General features: G+C 46.1%; 1 protein-coding gene across 1 annotated transcript in view; it reads right to left on the reverse strand.

The window, feature by feature from the left end:
* Positions 1-23,470, reverse strand: part of XRCC5 (X-ray repair cross complementing 5) — a 76,338-nt gene that overhangs the window by 52,634 nt on the left and 234 nt on the right. Inside the window, exons 2-8 of the mRNA XM_060262446.1 lie at positions 22,787-22,947; positions 20,892-21,075; positions 20,244-20,292; positions 18,129-18,251; positions 15,603-15,791; positions 11,224-11,338; positions 5,947-6,085 (exon numbers count right to left, since the gene is read on the reverse strand). Of these exons, the coding sequence (XP_060118429.1) occupies positions 5,947-6,085; positions 11,224-11,338; positions 15,603-15,791; positions 18,129-18,251; positions 20,244-20,292; positions 20,892-21,075; positions 22,787-22,947 (960 nt within the window). The remainder of the gene's footprint in view (positions 1-5,946; positions 6,086-11,223; positions 11,339-15,602; positions 15,792-18,128; positions 18,252-20,243; positions 20,293-20,891; positions 21,076-22,786; positions 22,948-23,470) is intronic.

The following is a 23,470-nucleotide window of genomic DNA, read 5'->3' on the forward strand; positions in this document are numbered from 1 at the left end:
AAGATTTATATAGCACCTCAAATTGTTTTTAAAGTTTTTTGTTTTGTATTAATGTATTTCTATGTCATGTTACGGAATTCAATGAATAACAGTTTTTATGTAACTTTTCTTGAGTATATAAGCCGCCCAAAGCCCGCCTCAGCGGGGAGGGAGTGATATAAATCAAAGAAAAGAAAATAAATACATAAAAGTAGGAAAGCAATGGGAACTGTTTAGATGAGGAATAATAAGAAGCTAGTGAGGTGGATACTGGGGATTTTGAACTTAGGCTTCCCAGACAGTAAGCTGATACTGACCACTCACTATATACATTGCTGTCTCTCTATTATTGCACTGTCTCATAGGAGTTATTTTTCTGAGGAAGACTATAGCTACTAGATAAACACATAGCCCTCTGTCTGCGTCACTGTGCCTTCTTCACTAGCTCATGAAGCAACTTATGTACAAAAGCTCACAATGCCTAGTCATTTTATGTTTTCCCTGGGTCCTAGGGCACAGAGCATTGACCATGAGATTTCAGTAATGAATGGCAATAAATCAGAAGTAGGTTTGCCATTTATGCACCTCTGAGCAGCATACCAATTGGTACAGCACAGAAATTGTCTCCAGATTCTGATGTAATAATTCAGAGCAAGTGGTGTCAGTTATCAGAGGCTATTACATAAACGAAATATTGCAAGGGTGCTATTGTCTGAAGCATGTTTTATTTTAATTTAATTTTGTTTGCGCCCTGTATAAAGTTTACACCTGCTACCTGACATTACATTTTATGACGTACGTGGCCCGACAAGGCCTCATTTATGTCAGATCCGGCCCTTATAACAAATGAGTTTGACACCCCTGACCTACGGCATGCATTCTCCTAAGTCCGTCCTAAAAGCTTTCCTTCAACTATCACGGAGCTTCCTTTTGTCATGCATTTTTCACGTTCCGTTCCCATCCATCTTAGCTCACTGATTCGCTTTCAAGTATATCTTGAATAACTTTTTAAAAGCTTACATTCTGAATAAAACTTTGTTCGTCTTAAGGGTGCCGCTTGTCTCCTACTTTGTTTTAAAAACTGCCAGTATGTGGTAGGTAAGTGCTGGCCTCAAAAGCCACGCTTCCCTTGACCCCAGTTTCAAACCCCAACCCCTTCAGTCATGAAATAATCACAGATCCCTGCTTGTAGCATCTAATAATTCTATGGCGCTTGCGTCCCAGATACCCAGATGAGTCCTCTATATATTTCACAATGCAAACAAGTCTCAAAACCAATTTTCAAATGCCACACCTTCTGGAACATACATCAAATTAAATTTCTCCATTACAAATGGCACTTCTGTTCCTTACACCTTATTGTATTTCATCGTAATGCGTGTGCCGATAACGCAAGTCCAAAGTGCGCTCAAGAATCATAATTCAGGGAATGGCACTGAAACCTTTTTTTTTTTAGCAAATTCAAAAAGCAATGACATAACAAATTGCCAGGAGACTCAGCGAAAAAGCCTCTGCGCCTTTCATGGAACAAAATATCGTGTTAAAAGATGTATCAATGTCTAATGAAAAATCCACTCTTCTACAAAGAGACCATTCTGCTGATCGAGTAGATAGGACATGTGGGTTATTTTGCGCAGCTGAAGGATTACTCTTCCACAGCCAGCTGGAACTCAAACTGGGGTTCCATGGGGCATTTCGCAGCACTTCCCATTAAAATCCAGTAATGCTAGTTCCCAAGGGCTGTTCAGTAATAAGGATCCTAAGATCACTCTAGCAATTGCAAAATTTGCCTCAGTCCTTTTATCCCTTGCGTCGAGAGAGAGAGAGAGAGAGAGAGAGAGAGGTAGGTCTTCTGCTCAAGATTTGTAAATGAGCTTCTAGGGGTACAAAAGAAAAGTTGCCAACGGTAAAAATCCTACAGCATGTTTACTTGGAAGTAAGAGTCCTGTGGCACAGAGTAGTAAAGCTGCAGTACTGCAGTCCTAAGCTCTGCTCACGATCTGAGCTCCATCCTGGCGGAAGCTGGGTTCAGATAGCCAGCTTGAGGCCTTCCCTCCTTCCGAGGTCAGTAAAATGAGTACCCAGCTTGCTGGGGGGAAAGTGTAGATGACTGGGAAAGGCAATGGCAAACCACCCCGTAAAAAGTCTGCTGTGAAAACAGTGCGAAAGCAACGTCACCCCAGAGTCGGAAACAACTGGTGCTTGCACAGGGGACTCTCTCTCTCGGCTTGGCTTCGCGAACGAAGATTTAAGAAGGGTGCAATAGTCCACGTTTGCTGCAGGCTCGCTGGTGGCTGACAAGACCAATGTGGGACAGGCAGGTCCGGCCACAGCGGCTGCAGGGAAAAGTCTGATTTAGGGTTGGTCCTGTAGCAGTGCGATTCTTCCTCAATCTCCTTTTGTCCTCAAGACCAGCTATGCGTGTGTTCTCAAAGGAAGAGACAGCCTGGTGGATGGTGTGCCTCCATGCTTTGCGATCTGAGGCTAGGTCAGACCACTGGTGATGGTTGATGTGACAGGTGCTAAGGGATTTCTTCAAGGAGTCCTTGTACCTCTTCTTTGGTGCCCCTCTATTTCGATGGCCGGTGGAGAGTTCGCCATACAGGGCAATCTTGGGAAGGCGGTGGTTTTCCATCCTAGAAATATGCCCTGCCCAGCGCAGCTGCGTCTTCAACAGCAGTGCCTCGATGCTGGTAACCTCTGCCCGCTTGAGGACTTCAGTGTTGGTCACAAAGTCACTCCAGTGGATGTTGAGGATGGTGCGAAGGCAGCGCTGATGAAAGCGCTCAAGGAGTCGCAGGTGATGACGGTATAAAACCCACGATTCGGAGCCATAGATGAGGGTTGTCATCACAACCGCTTTGTAAACATTGATCTTTGTGCCTTTTTTCAGATGCTTGTTGCTCCACACTCTTTTGTGCAGTCGGCCAAATGCACGGTTTGCCTTTGCCAGCCTGTTGTCAATCTCCTTGTCGATCTTGGCATCTGAGGAGATGATGCACCCCAGGTAGCTGAACTGCTGGACTGTCTTCAGAACTGATTCACCCACAGTGATGCAGGGAGGGTGATAATCTTCCTGGGGTGCAGGCTGGTGGAGAACTTCTGTCTTCTTCAGACTAACTTCTAGGCCGAATAGCTTGGCAGCCTCTGCAAAGCAGGACGTCATATGCTGCAGAGCTGATACCGAGTGGGAGACGAGTGCAGCATCATCAGCAAACAGTAGCTCTCGGATGAGTTTTTCCATTGTCTTGGAGTGTGCCTTTAGTCGCCTCAGGTTGAATAGGCTGCCATCGGTGCGATAGCGGATGTAGACACCATCGTCCTCATCTAGATCTACTGCGGCTCTTTGAAGCTTCATGCTAAAGAAGATCGTAAAGAGAGTTGGCGCGAGAACGCAGCCTTGCTTTACACCTGTGCCTATTGGGAAGGGCTCCGAGAGGTCGTTGCAGTGTCTGACTTGGCCTCGCTGGTCTTCGTGTAGCTGGATGATCATGCTGAGGAACCTTGGGGGACATCCTAAACGTTCCAAGATTTGCCACAGGCCTTTCCTGCTAACGGTATCGAAAGCTTTGGTAAGGTCGACAAAAGTCACATACAGACCCTTGTTCTGTTCCCTGCATTTCTCTTGGAGCTGCCTGAGAACAAATACCATGTCGGTGGTGCTCCTGTTAGCTCTGAAGCCGCACTGGCTCTCTGGGAGGAGTTCTTCTGCAATGGTGGGCACCAGTCTGTTCAGGAGTATTCTGGCAAGGATTTTGCCTGCGATGGAGAGCAGGGTTATCCCCCGGTAGTTGGAGCAGTCTGACTTTTCCCCTTTGTTCTTGTATAGGGTGATGATGATTGCATCGCGAAAGTCCTGTGGTAATTTGCCTTGTTCCCAGCAGGTGACAAGTACTTTGTGAAGTGAGCTATGTAGTACTGTGCCCCCATGCTTCCAGATCTCTGGTGGAATTCCATCAACTCCTGCTGCCTTGCCACTTTTCAGTTGCTTGATGGCTTTAACAGTCTCTTCTAGGGTGGGGATCTCATCCAACTCTGTTTTCACCGGTTGAAGTGGGGTGAGGTGGATTGCTGAATCTTGAACTACGCGGTTGGCGCTGAAGAGAACCTGAAAATACTCTGACCACCGGTTCAGTATGGATGCCTTGTCTGTGAGGAGCACTTGGCCGTCTGCACTATGCAAGGGACTCTGAGCCTGATATGATGGACCATATACTGCCTTCAGGGCTTCGTAGAACCCTCTTAAATCACCAGTGTCTGCACACAGCTGGGTTCTCTCTGCAAGCTTGGTCCACCACTCGTTCTGAATGTCTCGAAGCTTGCGCTGGAGGTTGCTACATGCAGCGCGAAAGGTTGCTTTTTTCCCAGGACAGGAGGGCTGAGCAAGATGTGCTTGGTAGGCAGATCTCTTTTTTTTTGGGTGGGGGGTGGGCTCCCTCTGGGAATCCTACCCCCCCAGGGAAAGTGCATGCGCAATACATAGCCTCTCCTCTCCCGGTGTAGTGAACGCCGCGTGGTCACTGTCTGGCTATGCCTGGCAGATGGTCACTGCAATGGCCTCTCCTGCATTACTGCATCCGTAGCAACACCTTCTCGCTGGTCCCCCCCGTTTTCACAGAGTTTGCTACGTCATGGTGCGACCGAAGTGTCCGGCGGTATAACCGGATGGGCAGGCTGGGCCCACCAACCTCGTCAGCCTAAGAGAAGGAAAACTCTAACATCAAACCCGGGCAGATAGAGCTCGTTAATGTAACACCTACCACCTGGAGGACTCACTGCCGGCGTCCCGGCTTACTGGGCCATGGCAGATGACCCCCAGGTGAAAGGGTGGAGCCAGTACCGCGCACACTGCACTTCACCTAAAAAATTCCTCTGCGCAGGCCTGAAGGGCATATCCGCACAGGGGACTACCTTCACCTTTACGGCCTGTTGAGGTTCCACTTCATCCTGCAATTTTTCTTTGTTCCTTTGTTTTATGTGCTAATTAATACTTTTAAAATTTTTCTATGGTTAAGGAGGTATGTGAGGTTTCTCCTGGGGAAAAGAAGGGGTTATTGGGGTACAGCTTTTCATTCAACAGGTAAAGCCACTGCTTTTTAATTTTTATTGCTTGGCTTACTGGATTTTTGTAATAGTATTATGGGATCACTTTGAAAAAAATTAAAAATGAACGGCTTTGCCTAAAAAACTGGAAAGCGGTACTTAATCCTCTCTTCCCCCCCAAACTGATAATTAATATCTGATTCATGGGTGCCACGAGAGAAACAGAAGTGATTAAAGTGGGAGCAGAAGAGGAGAAAGAGGCAAATGTAAAGGGACAGTAGCCATAAGAAAACTCCATATCACTTTGACTATCTACACCAGATGAGGCAGAGGAACAAAAATCAGGTTTGAAAAAGATATAGGATTGGGGGGGGTGGGAGTGCAACCTGCCGTTAACCATCTCTGGATATTCCACTGAAGCACCTAAGGAGAGAGCCCGGAAGAAACAAAATAAGCACAGAAAACACAGATTGCCTCAGTCCTAAAGCACCAATCAACACAACTGCAAAGCTCCCCTAAGCAGTTTTGTATTGGCCACGAGTGTGGAATGTGTTAACATTCTGACTCTTAGCCCAGTGAAGATGCACCCAGAAATGGACTCAGAATCAGGATAAAGAAAGTGACCAGCATTTTGCAGTTAGCTTTCACCAGACAGATGGGTGGGTGTGAGTCAAACAAGTTAAGGGATGATTACGTGATTCTAAGCACTCTTTTCATATCCATGTGCAACTGTGACAGAATCCCAAAGAGTGAACTGCTAAAAATACAGGAAAGAGGATTAACCTGCATATGCTGTAGTGAAAAATATGTAAAACAGAGAAAGTTCAAGACGCTTCTAATAAAAACATGCCAAAACTTTTCCAAATACAGTTTTTCCTGAAAAATCGCATCGAGATGCTCAGAGTGAAAATCAAACTGAAATACCTTGAATAATATCCTCTTTCTGAACTTCTGTTTCATCATCATCGTCCAAGCAGTAAACCGTTTCTCTTTGTATGTCATCTTTTTTTAGTGTCTTGGCATCCACAACCATCCAGCTTTTTTTCACTTTCTCCTCAGTAATCTTCACAACAGAATTTGAGAGAAGGTATTTAATTGCCACTTAAGGATGAGACACGAATGGCAACCAGCTCCTAATCCCTTTTCTTACTAGCCACACAGGAGGTGGAAACCCAGTCTACACCCTACTAACAGAATAAGAACATAAGAGAAGCCATGTTGGATCAGGCCAACGGCCCATCAAGTCCAACACTCTGTGTCACACAGTGGCAAAAAATGTTATATACACACATACACTGTGGCTAATAGCCACTGATGGACCTCTGCTCCATATTGATATCAAACACATGACATTTCCATCTTTGATCATCCCTGAAAGTCTCAAAATGACTTCAGTGAAGGAACACACAAACAATCAAACAAACAAAACCCTTGGAATGTTAAATGCATATAATCATCAAATGACTACCTCCAATTTTAAAGTCGTAGTTTTCAGGGATTACAAGAGATGATAACAAGGCTTACTTGCGGGGAGAGTTGATAAGTGTTGGAAGGAGGACTTTGGGTTTAAGCTAGACAAGATTAGATAGCTACCGGATTCCCGGAAATCCTCTATTGCTGGGGTCCTCACTGTTGATGTTAGTGGGTCTATCTAAACTCATAACATAGAGCAGGCGGCCATGCAAGGGTTGAGGACACCAGTGATTGAGGGGAAAGGGAGACAGAGTAGTGGGACTAGGAGGTATTCCAGTAATAGGAATAGAAGAGGCCGGAGGTATATTAATGCTCAGATCTCTTCTCACCTACGTCCCATCTCAAGGAATGTTTGTTGTGGGGCTAGGATTGTTCACCCATCTTCAACATCGGTCTCATCATTAAATGCCTGGTCTGTCAATAATAAGACCTCAGTTTTTGCGAGAGTATCTTGCAGAGCTTAATACAGACTTGGCTCGTGCGACTAAGATCTAGGTGTAGGATGGCAAAACAGTCACCCTTAATCCACTTGCCCCACCCAGTTTCTTAGTCCTTGACCAGTCCTGGACAACTGGGTGGGGAGGGGGGGAGGAGTAGCATCGCTCATCTGAGAGTCTTTTTCCTTCAGGGTGCTCCTTGCACCAAAAATAGCTGGCATTGAATGTGTTGGCTTGGCACGGGATGCCAAAGATAGTTTGGCTAGCTGGCTGGTGTACCAGCCACCTAATGCACTGGCAGATACCCTGTCTGGCCTTGCTGGATGCTGTGTCTGACTGGGCAACGAAGTACCCCCGGTAATTAGTCCATGCTGATGATGCGGCGTCCACCTAGGTTAAGGATCTAGTGTCATTCACGGAGACACCGGGATTCTCCCAATTTATATCGGCTTCCCATGCATCAAGCAGGCCACAGGCTGGATCTGATTTTTGGGATGGGGATAAACATGGATCTGATGGCTGTAGATGCAGTCCCACGGTCAAACCACTTCACCCTGAAGGTCCGGCTGGGCACACCACATTCTCCCTGTTTAGGCGGCAAGCATATTTATGCTCATCCGCGAAGCCAGATGGCCCCTAAGCGGCTTCAGGACACCCTGTGGGGCAATTCACTGGATGAACTGGTGGAGGACTGGTATTCCCATCTTTCTGAAGCCAGTGATGAAATCGCGCCCCCCCCCCCCCCCACAAGCACTCTCTCTGCCGTTGTGCCAAGGCAGCCCCGTGGTAAAACCCGGAGCTGTGGAGGATCTATCCTGGACCCATTCCAGTCCAGTTTCCACCCCTGCCATGGGAAGGAGACTGCACTAGTCAGTCTTATAGATGACCTCCATGGACATCTTGATCGAGGCAAATCATGCTGCTGTTACTTATAGACCTAACAGCAGCATTTGATATGGTCGATTATGATGACCGTTTGGGCTTTGGCCCACTGCCTTGCCTATATAGGGGCTAGGGGGTCTGCCTACAGTGGTTTTGCTCCTTACAGACAGAGGGTGGCGCTCGGTGAGAGTGTCTCCCTGTGGTTTCCACTTGAAGAAGATGATATTGGATTTATACCCCGCCCTACACTCTGAATCTCAGTCTCAGAGCAGTTACCTTCCCCACCCCCAACAGACAACCTATGAGGTAGGTGGGGCTGAGAGAGCTCTCCCAAAAGCTGCCCTTTCAAAGACAGCTCTGTGATAGCTATGGCTGACCCAAGGCCATTCCAACAGCGGCAAGTGCAGGAGTGGGAAATCAAACCCGGTTCTCTCAGATAAGACTGCGCACTTGACCACTGCACCAAACTGGCTCTTGAATGTGGAGTTCCGCTGGAAGCAATTCTCTCCTCTATGTTATTCAACATCTACATGTGCCCCTTTGCCCTCCTCATCCAGGGGCTTGGGCTGGGTTGCCATCAGTATGCAGATGATTCCCAGATCTACCTCTTGATGGGTGACTGCCCAGCCTCTGCCCCAGAGCCTTTGGCTAGGGCTTCAGAGGCCGGGCGGGATGGTTGCAACACAGCTGGTTAATACTCAGTCCAACTAAGATGGAGGTCCTGTATCCGAGTCAGGGGGAGGGGGGAGCTGGATTGGAAATCAGACCACCCACCCTGGATGGTGTAGTCTTTGTGCCTACCCAGAAGGTGAGAAGCCGGTGGGCGGTCCTGGATCCCTCGCTTTCTATGGAAGCCCAGGTCGCTACGGTGGCCAAATCTGCCTTTTATCATCTTCAGCAGGTTAAACAATTGGCACCTTGAGGTGCCCATGGAGGTCATCTATAAGGCTGACTAGTGCAGTCTCCTTCCCATGGCAGGGGTGGAAACTGGACTGGAATGGGTCCAGGATAGATGCGTCATACAGAAATGTCTGGAGTCACTCGGCCACTGCTCTCTCAACTACCTTACTCAGAAAAAGAAGGTTAGAAACTGGTTGGTAGTTGGCTAGGACTGTAGGGCCCACTGTTGGTTTCTTCATGAGTGGGTGAACCACTGCCTCTCCCCTCAGAACTTGGCTACAGTTACCCACACAGTGGTCACTACCAGACTTGACTGCTGTAGCTTGGTCTATGCAGGCTTGACCTTGCGACTGGTCCTGAAATTCCAACTGGTGCAGAATGCGACAGCACACCCGTTTATAACATTGCCTGTGAGGGCCCACATTCGGCCAGCATCCCGCCAACTGCACTGGCTGCTGAATGAGTACCAGACTTCTTCCAAGATTTTGGTATTAACCTTTAAAGTCTTGTGTGGCCTGGGACCAACATACCTAAAGGACTGCCTCTCCCCATATGTGTCCTGGAAGGCCATGCACTCTATGAATCAAGATCTTCTGGTTGTCCCCGGCCCAAAGGACATCTGTTTAGCCTCAACCAGGGTCAGGGCTTTCTCAGCCTTGGCCCTGATCTGGTAGAACATGCTCCTGGCAGAGATCAGGGCCCTGCGAGATTTACTGCCATTCCACAGGGCCTGTAAAACAGCTGTTCCATCAGGACGCCATAAGAACATAAGAGAAGCCATGTTAGAGCAGGCCAGTGGCCCCTCCAGTCCAACACTCTGTGTCACATAAGAACATAAGAGAAGCCCTGTTGGATCAGGCTAGTGGCCCCTCCAGTCCAACACTCTGTGTCACATAAGAACATAAGAGAAGCCCTGTTGGATCAGGCCAATGGCCCCTCCAGTCGAACACTCTGTGTCACATAAGAACATAAGAGAAGCCATGTTAGATCAGGCCAGTGGCCCCTCCAGTCCAACACTCTGTGTCACATAAGAACATAAGAGAAGCCATGTTAGATCAGGCCAGTGGCCCCTCCAGTCGAACACTCTGTGTCACATAAGAACATAAGAGAAGCCATGCTGGATCAGGCCAGTGGCCCATCCAGTCCAACACTCTGTGTCACATAAGAGAAGCCATGTTAGATCAGACCAGTGGCCCCTCCAGTCCAACATTCTGTGTCACACAGCGGCCAAATATATATATATATATAAATATATACTTTCGCTCCATAAGACGCAGCTGAACATAAGACGCACCTAGTTTTTAGAGCCGTTTGTGTGAATTTAGAGGCATTTGTGTGAATTTTTTGCAGTATTCGCTCCTTAAGACGCACACACTTTTCCCTCCACTTTTTTGGGGGGGGAAAGTGAGTCTTATGGTGCAAAAAATACTGTATATATATATATATATATATACACACACACACACACACACACACACACACTGTGGCTAATAGCCACTGATGGACCTCTGCTCCATATTTTTATCTAACCCCCTCTTGAAGGTGGCCATGCTTGTGGCCGCCACCACCTCCTGTGGCAGTGAACGTCCAGGAAGATATTAGCACCCCACCCCACCCCGACGCTGCTACTACTGATATTATTCAAGTATCAACCACTACTGGATGTAGCTCAGTTTATGAAGCTGGAGACAAATTAAGTCCAACTGGAAACCCTGCGTTTTAAATTATTGTATACTGTTTTATCAAAGTGAATGGCTATCTATATGGATTGATTTTATATGTTTATTTTATGCTGTGATCCGCCCTGAGCCTGCTTGCAGGGAGAGCGGTATATAAATTTAAAGAGTTCTCAGTGAAATCCTGGATAGAGTTATTTAAATGGCTTTAGAATGGAGTAACTCTGTAGAGAATCCCACTCTCTGTTAGAATGATTCTAAGTACAAACTAATGAGTGTGAAATGTTCTCCAATATAACGAAGCCATTCATTCCTACCGGAGCTCACCAACAACGCTCCGTGTGAATGCGATTTACAGAAACCCGATTGTGTCAAATCCTTCTTCCATGAGCAGAAAAACACTTCCACTTATGTAATAAGGGAAGGTACAATTTTCCTCTATTCCTCTTTCCCCCATCAGACCCCTACATTATACATTTTGCCCCTCCAGAGAATCCCTGACCCTCGTGAGCTGCTTCTGCAAAGAATAAAAAAGGCCTGCAACAATAAAGAGATACTGAAAAGATGCGGTTGCAAGAAGAGCTCCACTTTCAGTCCTTTGGAACCAGCATTATGAGCTCAGTCGAAGAACATTTAATATTACGAGAAGTTAATATTTCTGTATGCTGTTAGATTTAGCAATTTTATGTGCATCCAGCATGGATTGGTTACCACAGCTGAATTTGCAGTTACTCAGTCCCCAATACAGCACCATCCTTTTAACGAAATCATTGCTGATGTGTCCAGTTGTACTAATGCTCAGGTATAAACACAATGTTGCTTTAGTAACTTACTGATTTATAGGCTGTGATCCTTATTGACAATTTAGAACCAATGGTGAGTAGGCAGGGCCAAGCCATTGGTTTCCGTTCAATCTTCTTAAACATTGAAAGGCACTCCAGACTCTCCCTAAATGAAAGACAGGAAGGTTCTTTAGGAAATAAAGCAAAACACTGCATGAATTATGAAGTACCAGCAGCATCCTGAAAATGTATCAATAATATTTCTCTAACCCTAAAATAGGAAAAGTTTAGCAATTCAATTAAGACACACGTTAAGTGCTTCTCATATAAATGAGTGGAAACAGAACATACAAAATGTCGGGTTCCCCCTTCCGTCCCTGGTCCACGGTGTTCTCCCTGTTGTTGCTGCCTTGTCCTATTTGCATGGGGTCAACTTGTAGACCTGGAACACCAGTACACTTCCTCAAGCCTTTCTCCCTCTTCCTTGAAGACACTGGAGGTCTCAGATAGCAGAGGGGCAGGTCATGTCAACTCTAGAAGAGGGGAGGGGCGGTGGCTCAGTGGTAGAGCGTCTGCTTGGGAAGCAGAAGGTCCCAGGTTCAATCCCCGGCATCTCCAAAAAAGGGTCCAGGCAAATAGGTGTGAAAAACCCCAGCTTGAGACCCTGGAGAGCTGCTGCCAGTCTGAGAAGACAATACTAACTTTGATGGACCAAAGGTCTGATTCAGTATAAGGGAGGGATGGTGGCTCAGTGGTAGAGCATCTGCTTGGTAAGCAGACGGTCCCAGGTTCAATCTCTGGCATCTCCAAAAAAGGGTCCAGGCAAATAGGTGTGAAAAACCCCAGCTTGAGACACTGGAGAGCCGCTGCCGGTCTGAGTAGACAATACTGACTTGGATGGACCCAGGGTCTGATTCAGTATCAGGCAGCTTCATATGTCCATATGTCAACTCATTCCCCAATCTCACGTGCTGACTCCCTTATTTATCTGAGCACCAGGGAGTCTGACATCTTCATTGTCAACCTCAGTGACTATTTCCCTTATATGCCTCCTCTGAGCTCCACCCCGTCCCATGCCTTCCTCTTCTGCTCAGCCCCAACCCTCTTCAAAAACTCCCAGCACTCTGCCCCACCCCAAGCCCTAAACTTTTGCTAACTGCAGCCAGCTCAGCATCCTTTAGTGAGCCACTGACAAGGTAATGGGTTCACAGCTCCCCTCCTTCATGTTGCCTGGCTTGACCAAACATGTCAGGGCCATCTGTCATCCATGATGCCCTTTCCCTGCTAAAAAGGGCACCCTTTGAGCTGGGCTACTGGGGCCAGCCCCCTGCAACACTGACTTGTTGCAAGGATATGCAGAGCTGGGAAAGGCCAAAGGTGGGTTGCTTCTGTAGGGCATCATTGTCAGTGGGCCACAGAAAGAGGCCCAGGTTGGGCTGGAGATGGGCCCATCCAGGACACAAAGCAAACAGGTATTAGATAAAAATATTTGATACAACTATCCTAATTTTTTATAATTAAAATTCAAAATCCCATAGTAACTTAGCGGCATCACAAATTTTCATAGCTATTAGAATATATCAAAGATTTCAGGTTTTCACGGCTGGCAACATCATTAGGGTTTGTAGAATCTTTCGGGCTCAAGTGCCGTGTTCTACTGGAGAAAGTTTTCCTTCCAGACGTTTCGTTCTCGGCTACGGAGAACATCCTCAGTGGCGTTGCAGCCGGAGCAGGCGCTCTGACCTTCTTGGCTGCTGTGCGTTGAGTGGGGCCAGGGCTGCTGGAGAGCTGCTATTTCTAGGCTGGAGGGGGTGTGATGAAAGGGCAATTGTTCCACAGAACAATCAGCACAGTCAACAACCATCTTCCTTATCTTCAAACCCCTTCCTACCCTCCCAGCAATTAACACAGAACAATGGTCGCATTCAACAGCCAGTTTCCTTATCACTACCCTTCCAGGAAGCCCCACCAAACAATGGGCACATCCACAAACCAACTGCCCTTTCATCACACCCCCTCCAGCCTAGAAATAGCAGCTCTCCAGCAGCCCTGGCCCCACTCAACGCACAGCAGCCAAGAAGGTCAGAGCGCCTGCTCCGGCTGCAACGCCACTGAGGATGTTCTCCGCAGCTGAGAACGAAACGTCTGGAAGAAAAACTTTCTCCAGTAGAACACGGCACTTGAGCCCGAAAGATTCTACAAACCCTATTAGAATATACTCAGCAGCGGCTTCTGTGTTTCTTCAGTTATTACTCACAAGACTGTTTAAAAGGTGATAATTAAGGACGGTAACCAAGACAAGGGCGAGTCTAGAGCTCTTCGCCTCCCCTAACGGAACTAATCCTTATGTCAAGTTTTAGACTGCAAGCTGCCTGAGCTTTACTCCATAAAGTGCCATTTGCATTGATGGCACTAAATAAGCAACAACAGCGTGTCATCTCAAATTCCTGTGGGTTGAGAGGCAGCTCATATATATTAATAAGCCTGCTTCTTCCCTCCAAATTGCATTCTTCCTGAGATGCATTTCAGCAATTTGGTAGCGATCTGGTGTACCTCCCCTACAACCGTCTTTAGAAAGGCAACTAACAACGATTAAGAGGTTGAAGCATCTTTCCTATGAGGAAAGCATGTAGTGCTTTTCAGACCAACATGCGAGGTTTATAAAATTAGGTGCAGGGTGGAGAAAACAACAGAGAGAACCTTTTCCCCATCCCCACAACACTCGAACTTGGGGACACTCAATGAAGTTGATGAGCAATAGACTCAGGATGGACAAAAGTACATTATTCAGTGAGTAATCAAGTTACAGGATTCACTGCTAGTGGACATAGCAATGGCCACTCATATATGTGGCTTTAAACGGGATTGCTGGAGGATATGCTCACTGATTAGTAGTCATGTTATCTAAAAGGAACCTCTACATTCAGAAGCATTAAAGCTCTGAGAAATAAGGGGACTTCCGGGGGAGGAAAATGTCGAGCTGAGCTGCTTCTCATAACGGGAGCAGGCTGGAACTTCTGTTCGGGGTAGTGGAAGGCAAATTAATGCCTACTGCCTACTTTTCTCAGTCAGAGATTAGTCCAAGATATGCACAGGAAACTTTGAGGAGATTTACCTTGGCTAAAAGGGAGTCCCGGGGGGGGGGGGGTGCTCCTTTGAGGGGTCTCCGGGAAGAGTTGCATTTTCATCATCTGCAGTTTTCAGAGTCATTTATTTGACATAAGCTCAACAGAATCCTAACCTTCTTAGACATTGCTAAACATCTAAAGCCGCCCTGAGACACTTCGGTGCGAAGGGCGGGGTATAAATCCCAATATAAATATAAATAAATAAATAAATAAAGCTACGCAAGACCGGTGGGAATTTGTATAATTGGAAGAGAAGGTACAGATTACTATCATTCACTCCAGGACTATTTACAATTTAATGGAGTAAATTTAAAAGGTGGGAAATGAAAATCTAGAAAGCTTGGAAGAAGAAGGGAAAAAGAGCTGAAATTTGGACTTTGTAAAAATAAAGGTCAGTGCTAAAAAGTGGAAAGGAATTTATTGTTTGGTCTACTTGCGGTTTTGAAAAAAAGAGCACCATCATCACAGACCTGCAGCACATCCAAGCAAAACAGGAAGTACGTCAAGTATCGTGAGATCTCCTTACTAGTGTGAAGGAGACTTCGTGGCAAGTAAACCAGGAAGTAGTGGATGGAAAGCTCTGAGAAATAGGAGGCAACAACAGGGAAAGGTCTTGGCCTCTGGGTCATGGTTGTTGGCCCTGCAACCCAGCTGGTTGAAGGCTGTATGAAAAAGAAGGCTGAACTAGATGTACTACTGATCTGAACCAACAGAGTACATCTTATGTTCTTAGTTCGGTCATGTGATCCAAAGTACACTTATATTAAATTATGTTCCACCATAATCAAGGCAACTGTCTACAGAAATGTGAGAAACCCAAACACTGTAGTGCTAAACAAGCCAAGTTATATGGACGAAAATTCTGTTCAAAGGCCTAACTTTCACACTGTCCTGCCAGTGAAATAAAAAGTAAACCACTAACTACAGCAGCAGGTACAGTTCCTTTCCTTTCGTGCCCTCAGAAGCACCCTGTTTCACAAAACTTGAGCAGCGGAAGACACTTATTTCTCTCCTCTTCTTTTTTGGCATAAGGGCTAAAAGGACTGAGACCCATTTCACAATTGCTAGAGTGGTCTTAGGATCCTTATCACTGAGCAAAAGAGCCAGGGTTTCCAGAGTATGGGAGAACAGATGGTTGGTTGAATAAAGGCTTAATATAGTAATCTCTCAAGTTTGAGGACAAAAAGCCATGCTCTTGCTTCCAAGGATACCTGTCCAAATTCTGCTGATAATACAATGTTTGACACACAGCAGGGAATATCTTTTCCTTAAGAATCGGGAGCAGGTACAGTTCAAGGTTACCTGAAAGTATAAATGTCCTCCAGACCATCTTCTTTATCTAGTGCAAACATGAGGTTCTTCACCATTAGGACGCCCTTTTTTTGCTGCTCAGTTAGCCCCTTCCTTGGAAAAGAGTTTTGGTACCTACTGGAATGTGCCTTATCATTCGCATCCCCACTTCCATCGATGTCATTCACTGGAAATGGCAAGCTGAGAATATAATCAAAAGCAACTGTCACTTGTGTGCCTGATTCCCCAAAACAATAATAAAAAATATAATAAAATTTTATTTATATCCCGCCCTCCCCGCCGAAGCGGGCTCAGGGCGGCTAACAACATATTCATATAATTATACAAAGGGACGGGACAACAACTGGAAGGGACAGTGGCTCAGTGGCAGAGCATCTGCTTGGTAAGCAGAAGGTCCCAGGTTCAATCCCCGGCATCTCCAAAAAAGGGTCCAGGCAAATAGGTGTGAAAAACCTCAGCTTGAGACCCTGGAGAGCAGGGGAGGGACGGTGGCTCAGTGGCAGAGCGTCTGCTTGGTAAGCAGAAGGTCCCAGGTTCAATCCCCGGCATCTCCAACTAAAAGGGTCCAGGCAAATAGGTGTGAAAAACCTCAGCTTGAGACCCTGGAGAGCAGGGGAGGGATGGTGGCTCAGTGGCAGAGCATCTGCTTGGTAAGCAGAAGGTCCCAGGTTCAATCCCCGGCATCTCCAACTAAAAGGGTCCAGGCAAATAGGTGTGAAAAACCTCAGCTTGAGACCCTGGAGAGAAGGGAAGGGAAGGTGGCTCAGTGGCAGAGCGTCTGCTTGGGAAGCAGAAGGTCCCAGGTTCAATCCCCGGCATCTCCAAAAAAGGGTCCAGGCAAATAGGTGTGAAAAACCTCAGCTTGAGACCCTGGAGAGCAGGGGAGGGATGGTGGCTCAGTGGTAGAGCATCTGCTTGGGAAGCAGAACGTCCCAGGTTCAACCCCCGGCATCTCCAACTAAAGGGGTCCAGGCAAATAAGTGTGAAAAGCCTCTGCTTGAGACCCTGGAGAGCCACTGCCAGTCGGAGAAGACAATACTGACTTCTGATTCAGTATAAGGCAGCTTCATATGTTCAACTGCACATAAATTCAAAGGAAAAAATGTGAATTGATGAACTGACATTTTCTAGCCTCCCTTTGTCCTGATACACTTTCAAAAGTCATTCCGGAGCCTTAGCAAGCAAACCCACGCTAATGCTTATTTATTGCTTTACTATTAGTCACTAGCGGCATGACTAGTTCTGCATGGGATATTAATAGGCTGAATCATTTCATGAATTTATAAATAAAATGGATGGGTTTTTCTACTGCCAACAGGGGCTAAATTGAAAGTTTAATATAGTGCATTCACATAAAATTATTTTTTTTGTTATAATTTAAATGTCACTCAGCATACTGTAACAAAACATAAAGAATGAAAACACCTACTGTGAAAATCGTGATTTACATTTGGTTTGACACCATATATTCCAAATGTATCTTGTGTAACCTGTTTATCTGAGATTTTCTTTTTTTTTAAATCCTATCCACCACTTGGGACCAAATTTTAAGCAGAGAAATACGTCCTTAGTGAATTCAATAACCTAACTTGTCGTAGGCTGGCAAAGACAGGATTTGGGAGAAGATGAAACTACTTATTATTGTCACTCAACTTCTATTGAAGCTTATGTGATGACTAAATAACAATACTGTTAACAGCACAACATTAGCAGTATTGTTTGTGACAGATCAGTGACAACTTGGGAGCTTTTTGCTGAATGAATTGGATTCAAAGCTCATTTTCCCCCAGTAGTAGGTAGGGTTGCCTTGTTTGCCGAGTCCCTCCTTTGTCTGTAGATCCCCCTACTTCCCTCTCCCCATACTATGCACAATGGCCCCTTGTTCCACAAAGGGACAATTTGGGGAGCTCAGAGAGCTGCGCTGAGAAAACAGAGACAGGAACTCTATTGCTTAAAATGCCTCATACTTAAAATGCCACAATCTTTGGATCTAACCTAATATTTTTAAGGCATTGATACAGAATCATTTTCTACATGTCGCCCTACGTTAAACTTTTAGCTAGCTTTATAGGTATTTTGTGCAAATAAAGGGTTTTAGTAATGGGAACGCAGAATTCAGCTTCCTGGGAAAATTAATTTTCTAGCTTAATATCTACAAAGATAGTCTTGAAATTATATTGGCAATTTATCATAAAATCTCATAAATAAAATGAATGGCTGTGGGAGGTAAAGGCTATGCTCTTCTGTAGCTATCTCTCCAGGATTAATAAAAGCACAAAAAAAATGCAAAACAAGCAACTTCAGACAAATCTGATTTACGTTGCAGAATTCCAGCCTTTTTGATTCAGTTTTTCATACAAGGTTTAATGGCCTTCCTTCTGGCAAACCACAGTGCCCATTTAGAAAAAAAAGTACAAAATGACATCCATTTAATTACTACAATCAGAGTTTTAACTAGTGACTTTTTAAAAAAATGGCAGAGTTGTAATACTGTTTCATATGCGTTGCCTTACTCACAAAAACTGCAGTGAGATCCCGGTTTTCTTCATGTTAGCCACAATAATGTCCAGCTGATCCTCACTAAAGGGACTGCTAAGGTCAGTAAAAACCTCTATGTGCCGTTTGTCATATTTTTTCCCTCTTAAGAGAAAGTGGGAGAGAGAGAATTTCAATAGAAGGAAATATCCAGTTATAACATTTTGACTGTAGTTTTTCAAAATGTAATCTTAAACTTCTCACAGCCATCTGAATTTAACAAAATTCTATCTTACCCCCCAAATTTAACAAAAACCCTTAACATATCCCTTTCAATAAAGGAATGCTGCCATTTAAATAACTGTTTCATTTACTGCAACTCAGGAGAAGCGCTTTTCTTTAAAGGTAAAGGCAGTCCCTTGTGCAAGCACCAGTCATTTCCGACTCTGGGGTGACGTTGTATCACAACGTTTTCATAGCAGACTTTTTACAAGGTGGTTTGCCATTGCCTTCCCCAGTCGTCTACACTTTCCCCCCAGCAAGCTGGGTACTCATTTTACCGACCTCGGAAGGATGGAAGGCTGAGTCAACCTGGAGCCAGCTACCTGAACCCAGCTTCCACTAGGATCAAACTCAGGTCATGAGCAGAGCTTGGACTGCAGTACTGCAGCTTACCACTTTGCACCACAGGGCTCTTCCCTTTCTTTACATCCTATCAAAAACCTTAAGTGCTACATTCTGTCTGCTATTCAGTAACGTTTCACTGAAGTCAGATGAGTCTAATTCACTTACACGCGAGTTAAATTCTGCAGTTACACATTAGCGCAGTTCTGGTTCTTAGCAATTACGGTGTATTTTCAGCTTTAGTAAAATAAAACACTTGTTAGAGCTTTGCTCTAAAATAAGTGAACAGAGTTGGAAATTCCTGAAATTTCCTCCAATGTACTAACAAACCCACCATTTAGTTGCAAGGTCCTCCAAAAGAATCCTTTTTACTAATGTGCATGGGGGGACTGATCTCCCTTGTGAACATTTTGTCCTGTGCGGACACTGCCCACTACAATGTTTCCAGAAATTCCCCCTACTACTGTCAGTTTCATACTCAACCGCACAATTCATTATTAAACAACAAAACAATGTTTTGAAGAAGAAAAGAAGAAGAAGAAGAAGATATTGGATTTATATCCTGCCCTCCACTCCGAAGAGTCTCAGAGCGGCTCACAATCTCCTTTCCCTTCCTCCCCCACAACAGACACCCTGTGAGGTAGATGAAGATTTTGGATTTATATCCCGCCCCCCACTCTGAAGAGTCTCAGAGCGGCTCACAATCTTCTTTCCCTTCCTCCCCCACAACAGACACCCTGTGAGGTGGGTGGGGCTGGAGAGGGCTCTCACAGCAGCTGCCCTTTCAAGGACAGAGGCTCAGAGCGGCCTACAATCTCCTTTCCCTTCCTCCCCCACAACAGACACCCTGTGAGGTGGTTGGGGCTGGAGAGGGCTCTCACAGCAGCTGCCCTTTCAAGGACAGAGGCTCAGAGCGGCCTACAATCTCCTTTCCCTTCCTCCCCCACAACAGACACCCTGTGAGGTGGGTGGGGCTGGAGAGGGCTCTCCCAGCAGCTGCCCTTTCAAGGACAGAGGCTCAGAGCGGCCTACAATCTCCTTTCCCTTCCTCCCCCAAAACAGACACCCTGTGAGGTGGGTGGGGCTGGAGAGGGCTCTCACAGCAGCTGCCCTTTCAAGGACAGAGGCTCAGAGCGGCCTACAATCTCCTTTCCCTTCCTCCCCCACAACAGACACCCTGTGAGGTAGATGAAGATATTGGATTTATATCCCGCCCTCCACTCCGAAGAGTCTCAGAGCGGCTCACAATCTCCTTTCTCTTCCTCCCCCACAACAGACACCCTGTGAGGTGGGTGGGGCTGGAGAGGGCTCTCACAGCAGCTGCCCTTTCAAGGACAACCTCTGCCAGAGCTATGGCTGACCCAAGGCCATGCCAGCAGGTGCAAGTAGAGGAGTGGGGAATCAAACCCGGTTCTCCCAGATAAGAGTCCACACACTTCACCACTACACCAAACTGGTTTTGAAAGGCTGCACCATTCCCAAGAGCATAACGTTGCAAAGCTATTTCAAAATTCTGAAAAGACGAGTACTTACATTGTTTCCTTTTGAAGCAAATCCATACACACAATAAGAGCATCCAGAACTAAATTCATTAAGAAAAAGATAAAATTTAAAACAACCTAGACAGAACTTATATGTTAGTCAGGATACAACAGCAATGGCACTAATCCTACTGCAGCATTTTGTAGCAATAATCGCAATAATGTTCAGTCGTTAGAGGATTCAAAATGCTTTACATATATTAACTCAGTAACCTATAGAATAGCCCTGTAAGGTAGGCTAGTTTGGACTGAACTCTGGCTAGCTTGTGAACCCCGGACCAAGGTTTGGGGAAGAAGCCTTCCCTAAACTCTCGCTAAGCTTCTGCTCAGTTTGGGTATTCAGCACCCTGATGCATGCACACCACTTCTGGGTGGCGTCAGGGGCAGCACCTGATGCCACCACGAAGCGGTGTGTGGCTTTTGTCACTTCTGGATTAGACAGGCACACTGAAGGCAGCGCTCAACACCTCCCAGAAGTGACATGCACGCATCATCAGGAGGGCCTTGAATCGGTTCAGTTCAGGCAGGTTTTGCTCAGGGGATCAGTTCAGAGCTGCCTGGTTCATGAACCCTGAACTGAACTAGGCTTTCCCAGTAACTGTTTTTCAGAGAAAAGGTTTTCAGCATTCAGAAAGGATACTGTCTCCTTGTCCAGTGCCTGGCTGAACCACATTTTGTATGTCTTCCAATAAATCAAAATCTGGCAGAAACAGGTGTCTGTGTACAGTAATATGCTGATACTGATCCTCACAGGCAAGAGTGTTTCCAGTACCGTCTGTGCCAAATAAAACCAAGGAAATTTCGTCTTTACTCTCAGCAAATACCTGGAGATGGTAAAAAAAAAAAAAATAGCAGCGTAAATAAAAAAAGTGAGTGGCATATACTTTACAACTAAGTCTCATTTATACAGCTCAGTTGCTTCCTACTTTATGCGTGTTACACGAAAACCCTTTTTTAATCATATAGGTTTTATACTCGGATACCAAACTGCTACAAGGACTGCAAGTCAATATTTAGAAATAATTGTTCAGGCCCAAAAAATGCCTTTATAGAATTCTACTCCTATGCACATAAATAGTTGCAGAAGTTATGCTTGGTCCTTTGCTACCCTTAAATGGTTTCAATTTAGAAGGAACGCAGACAAAGGATTACTGGGATAAAATGTTATTTAGGGAAAAGGGAGAAAAAACATTTCTTGACAACCCAATGTGCTTGGATGGCTGGAAAATTCTGTATTCTTGCAACAGATCTCCAACTCTGAAAAAAACCACAGGAATAGCATGTAGCAAATTATAAGCAGATGGATATCTTTCCCACTATAAACCAGGAAAGGCTGAGGTCTCAGCTTTCAAGTGTGTAAATTACTGTACATTCCAAGCCAGCAAGGAGTTTAAAGGACAGCAGGCCAGCACTTCTAATCTGGTTTTATCAGCATGCTCTGATTCTATAGATGTTACTTTCTTCACACATGTTTTATTTCTGGTTTACTGCTGGGAAACAGATGGTACCTCTCACAGAGCCAGAGGCCTCCAGCTCCTGAACTAGAGATGAACATCAACTTGAGGAAGGCACTAGATGGCAAACATGAACTGATGTGAAATGACATTCTTGAATTACCGTATTTTTCGCACCATAAGGCACTCCAGAGGATAGGACGCACCTTCCTCCTGGGGGGCGATCCGCTGCCTCTGCCTCTGATCCGGCGCCTCCCCCGCGCCTGCCTGCCTGGCTCCATCTTCTTCAGGCAAGCACTGGGATCGCTCCACGTGGCCCCACCGCAAACCCAGCGCTTCGCAAGCACCGGCTGCGGAGGGGGCAGCGTGCTTGCTCCTTGCCTGTGTGCCTAGCTTCAGCTGTGATGTTTAAAGCAAGTGCTGGGATCGCTCCCTCCGTTTTCTGATCCCAGTGCTTGCTTTAAACATCACAGCTGAAGCCAGGCACACAGGGACAGAGGAAGCACCCGCCCCCTCCGCAAACCCAGCGCTTTGCGAGCTCCGGCTGTGGAGAGGACAGCGTGCTTTCTCCCTGCCTGTGTGCCTGGCTTCAGCTGTGATGTTTAAAGCAAGCACTGGGATCGGAGGGCGGAGGGAGCGATCCCAGCGCTTGCTTTAAACATCACAGCTGAAGCTAGGCACACAGGCAAGGAGCAAGCACGCTGCCCCCTCCGCAGCCGGTGCTTGCGAAGCGCTGGGTTTGCGGTGGGGCCACGTGGAGCGATCCCAGCGCTTGCCTGAAGAAGATGGAGCCAGGCAGGCAGGCGCGGGGGAAGCGCCGGATCAGAGGAAGAGGCAGCGGATCGCCCCCCCCCCCCGAAGGTACGTACCTTCAGACCATAAGACGCACATACTTTCCCCCCCACTTTTTTTGGGGGGGAAAGTGCGTCTTATGGTCCGAAAAATACGGTAAATCTCCCCATACATAATATGTAACAAAACAGACTCCCCGCCCCCGGATGGACATGAGGGCATTTTCTTGCCTTCGCAATGCTTGACATAGGTATGTCTCACAGAATTATTCTGTCGTTAGTTCTTTTACCTGTCGCTGCACAAACAGGGTCATCACTTTCTTTGCTTGTTCGAAAGGAGATTCTTCTCCAGGAACAAAGTTACTCATCGAAGAGCCAACATCCATACACAGAACTACGGCTGCCTTCAAAAAGGAGAGGAGAAAAAGTATAAATTGAATTAGAAAAATGACTTAAAAAGTCATCATACACCCAATTCTCAGCTTGGCATCAGAGCACAGACTTTTATTTTTTTTAAAAACACTACAGGACTATGTAAAGATAGGAGAGACATGTCTACAACCCAAGAACAATTCCTAACGTCAGGAAAAGCTTATATTTAAAAAGAGGATTAATTAAAACATTTTTTCCAAGTGCCAGGACTTTAGCAGCACTTTGGATTCCCTAGACAAACACTGCTGAAGTAATCTAAAATGTCTGCCAAAGATTCGTTTTGAAACTTAGGGAGAGCTGGGGAGGGGGGAAGGAGTGGGGATGCAGGGAGGACAAGGGGAGGGGGGAGCAAAACCAGAAGGAAGGAAGGAAAAGAGAATGTAGCAGGGGGTGGTAATACAGCTGAAAGGAAGGAAGAAGGAAAATGGGAGAAACTATGAGGGCTGTGAGGGGGAAGGCAAAGGAGAGATAGCCTTGAAAGGAAGACCAGCAGGGGTGGAAGAAATGTCCCTCCACACACTAGCTTTTTGTGGGCCCACTGT

The sequence above is a fragment of the Heteronotia binoei genome, chromosome 21 (genome assembly GCF_032191835.1).
Source record: "Heteronotia binoei isolate CCM8104 ecotype False Entrance Well chromosome 21, APGP_CSIRO_Hbin_v1, whole genome shotgun sequence".
In the NCBI taxonomy this organism is placed as follows: Eukaryota; Metazoa; Chordata; class Lepidosauria; order Squamata; family Gekkonidae; genus Heteronotia; species Heteronotia binoei.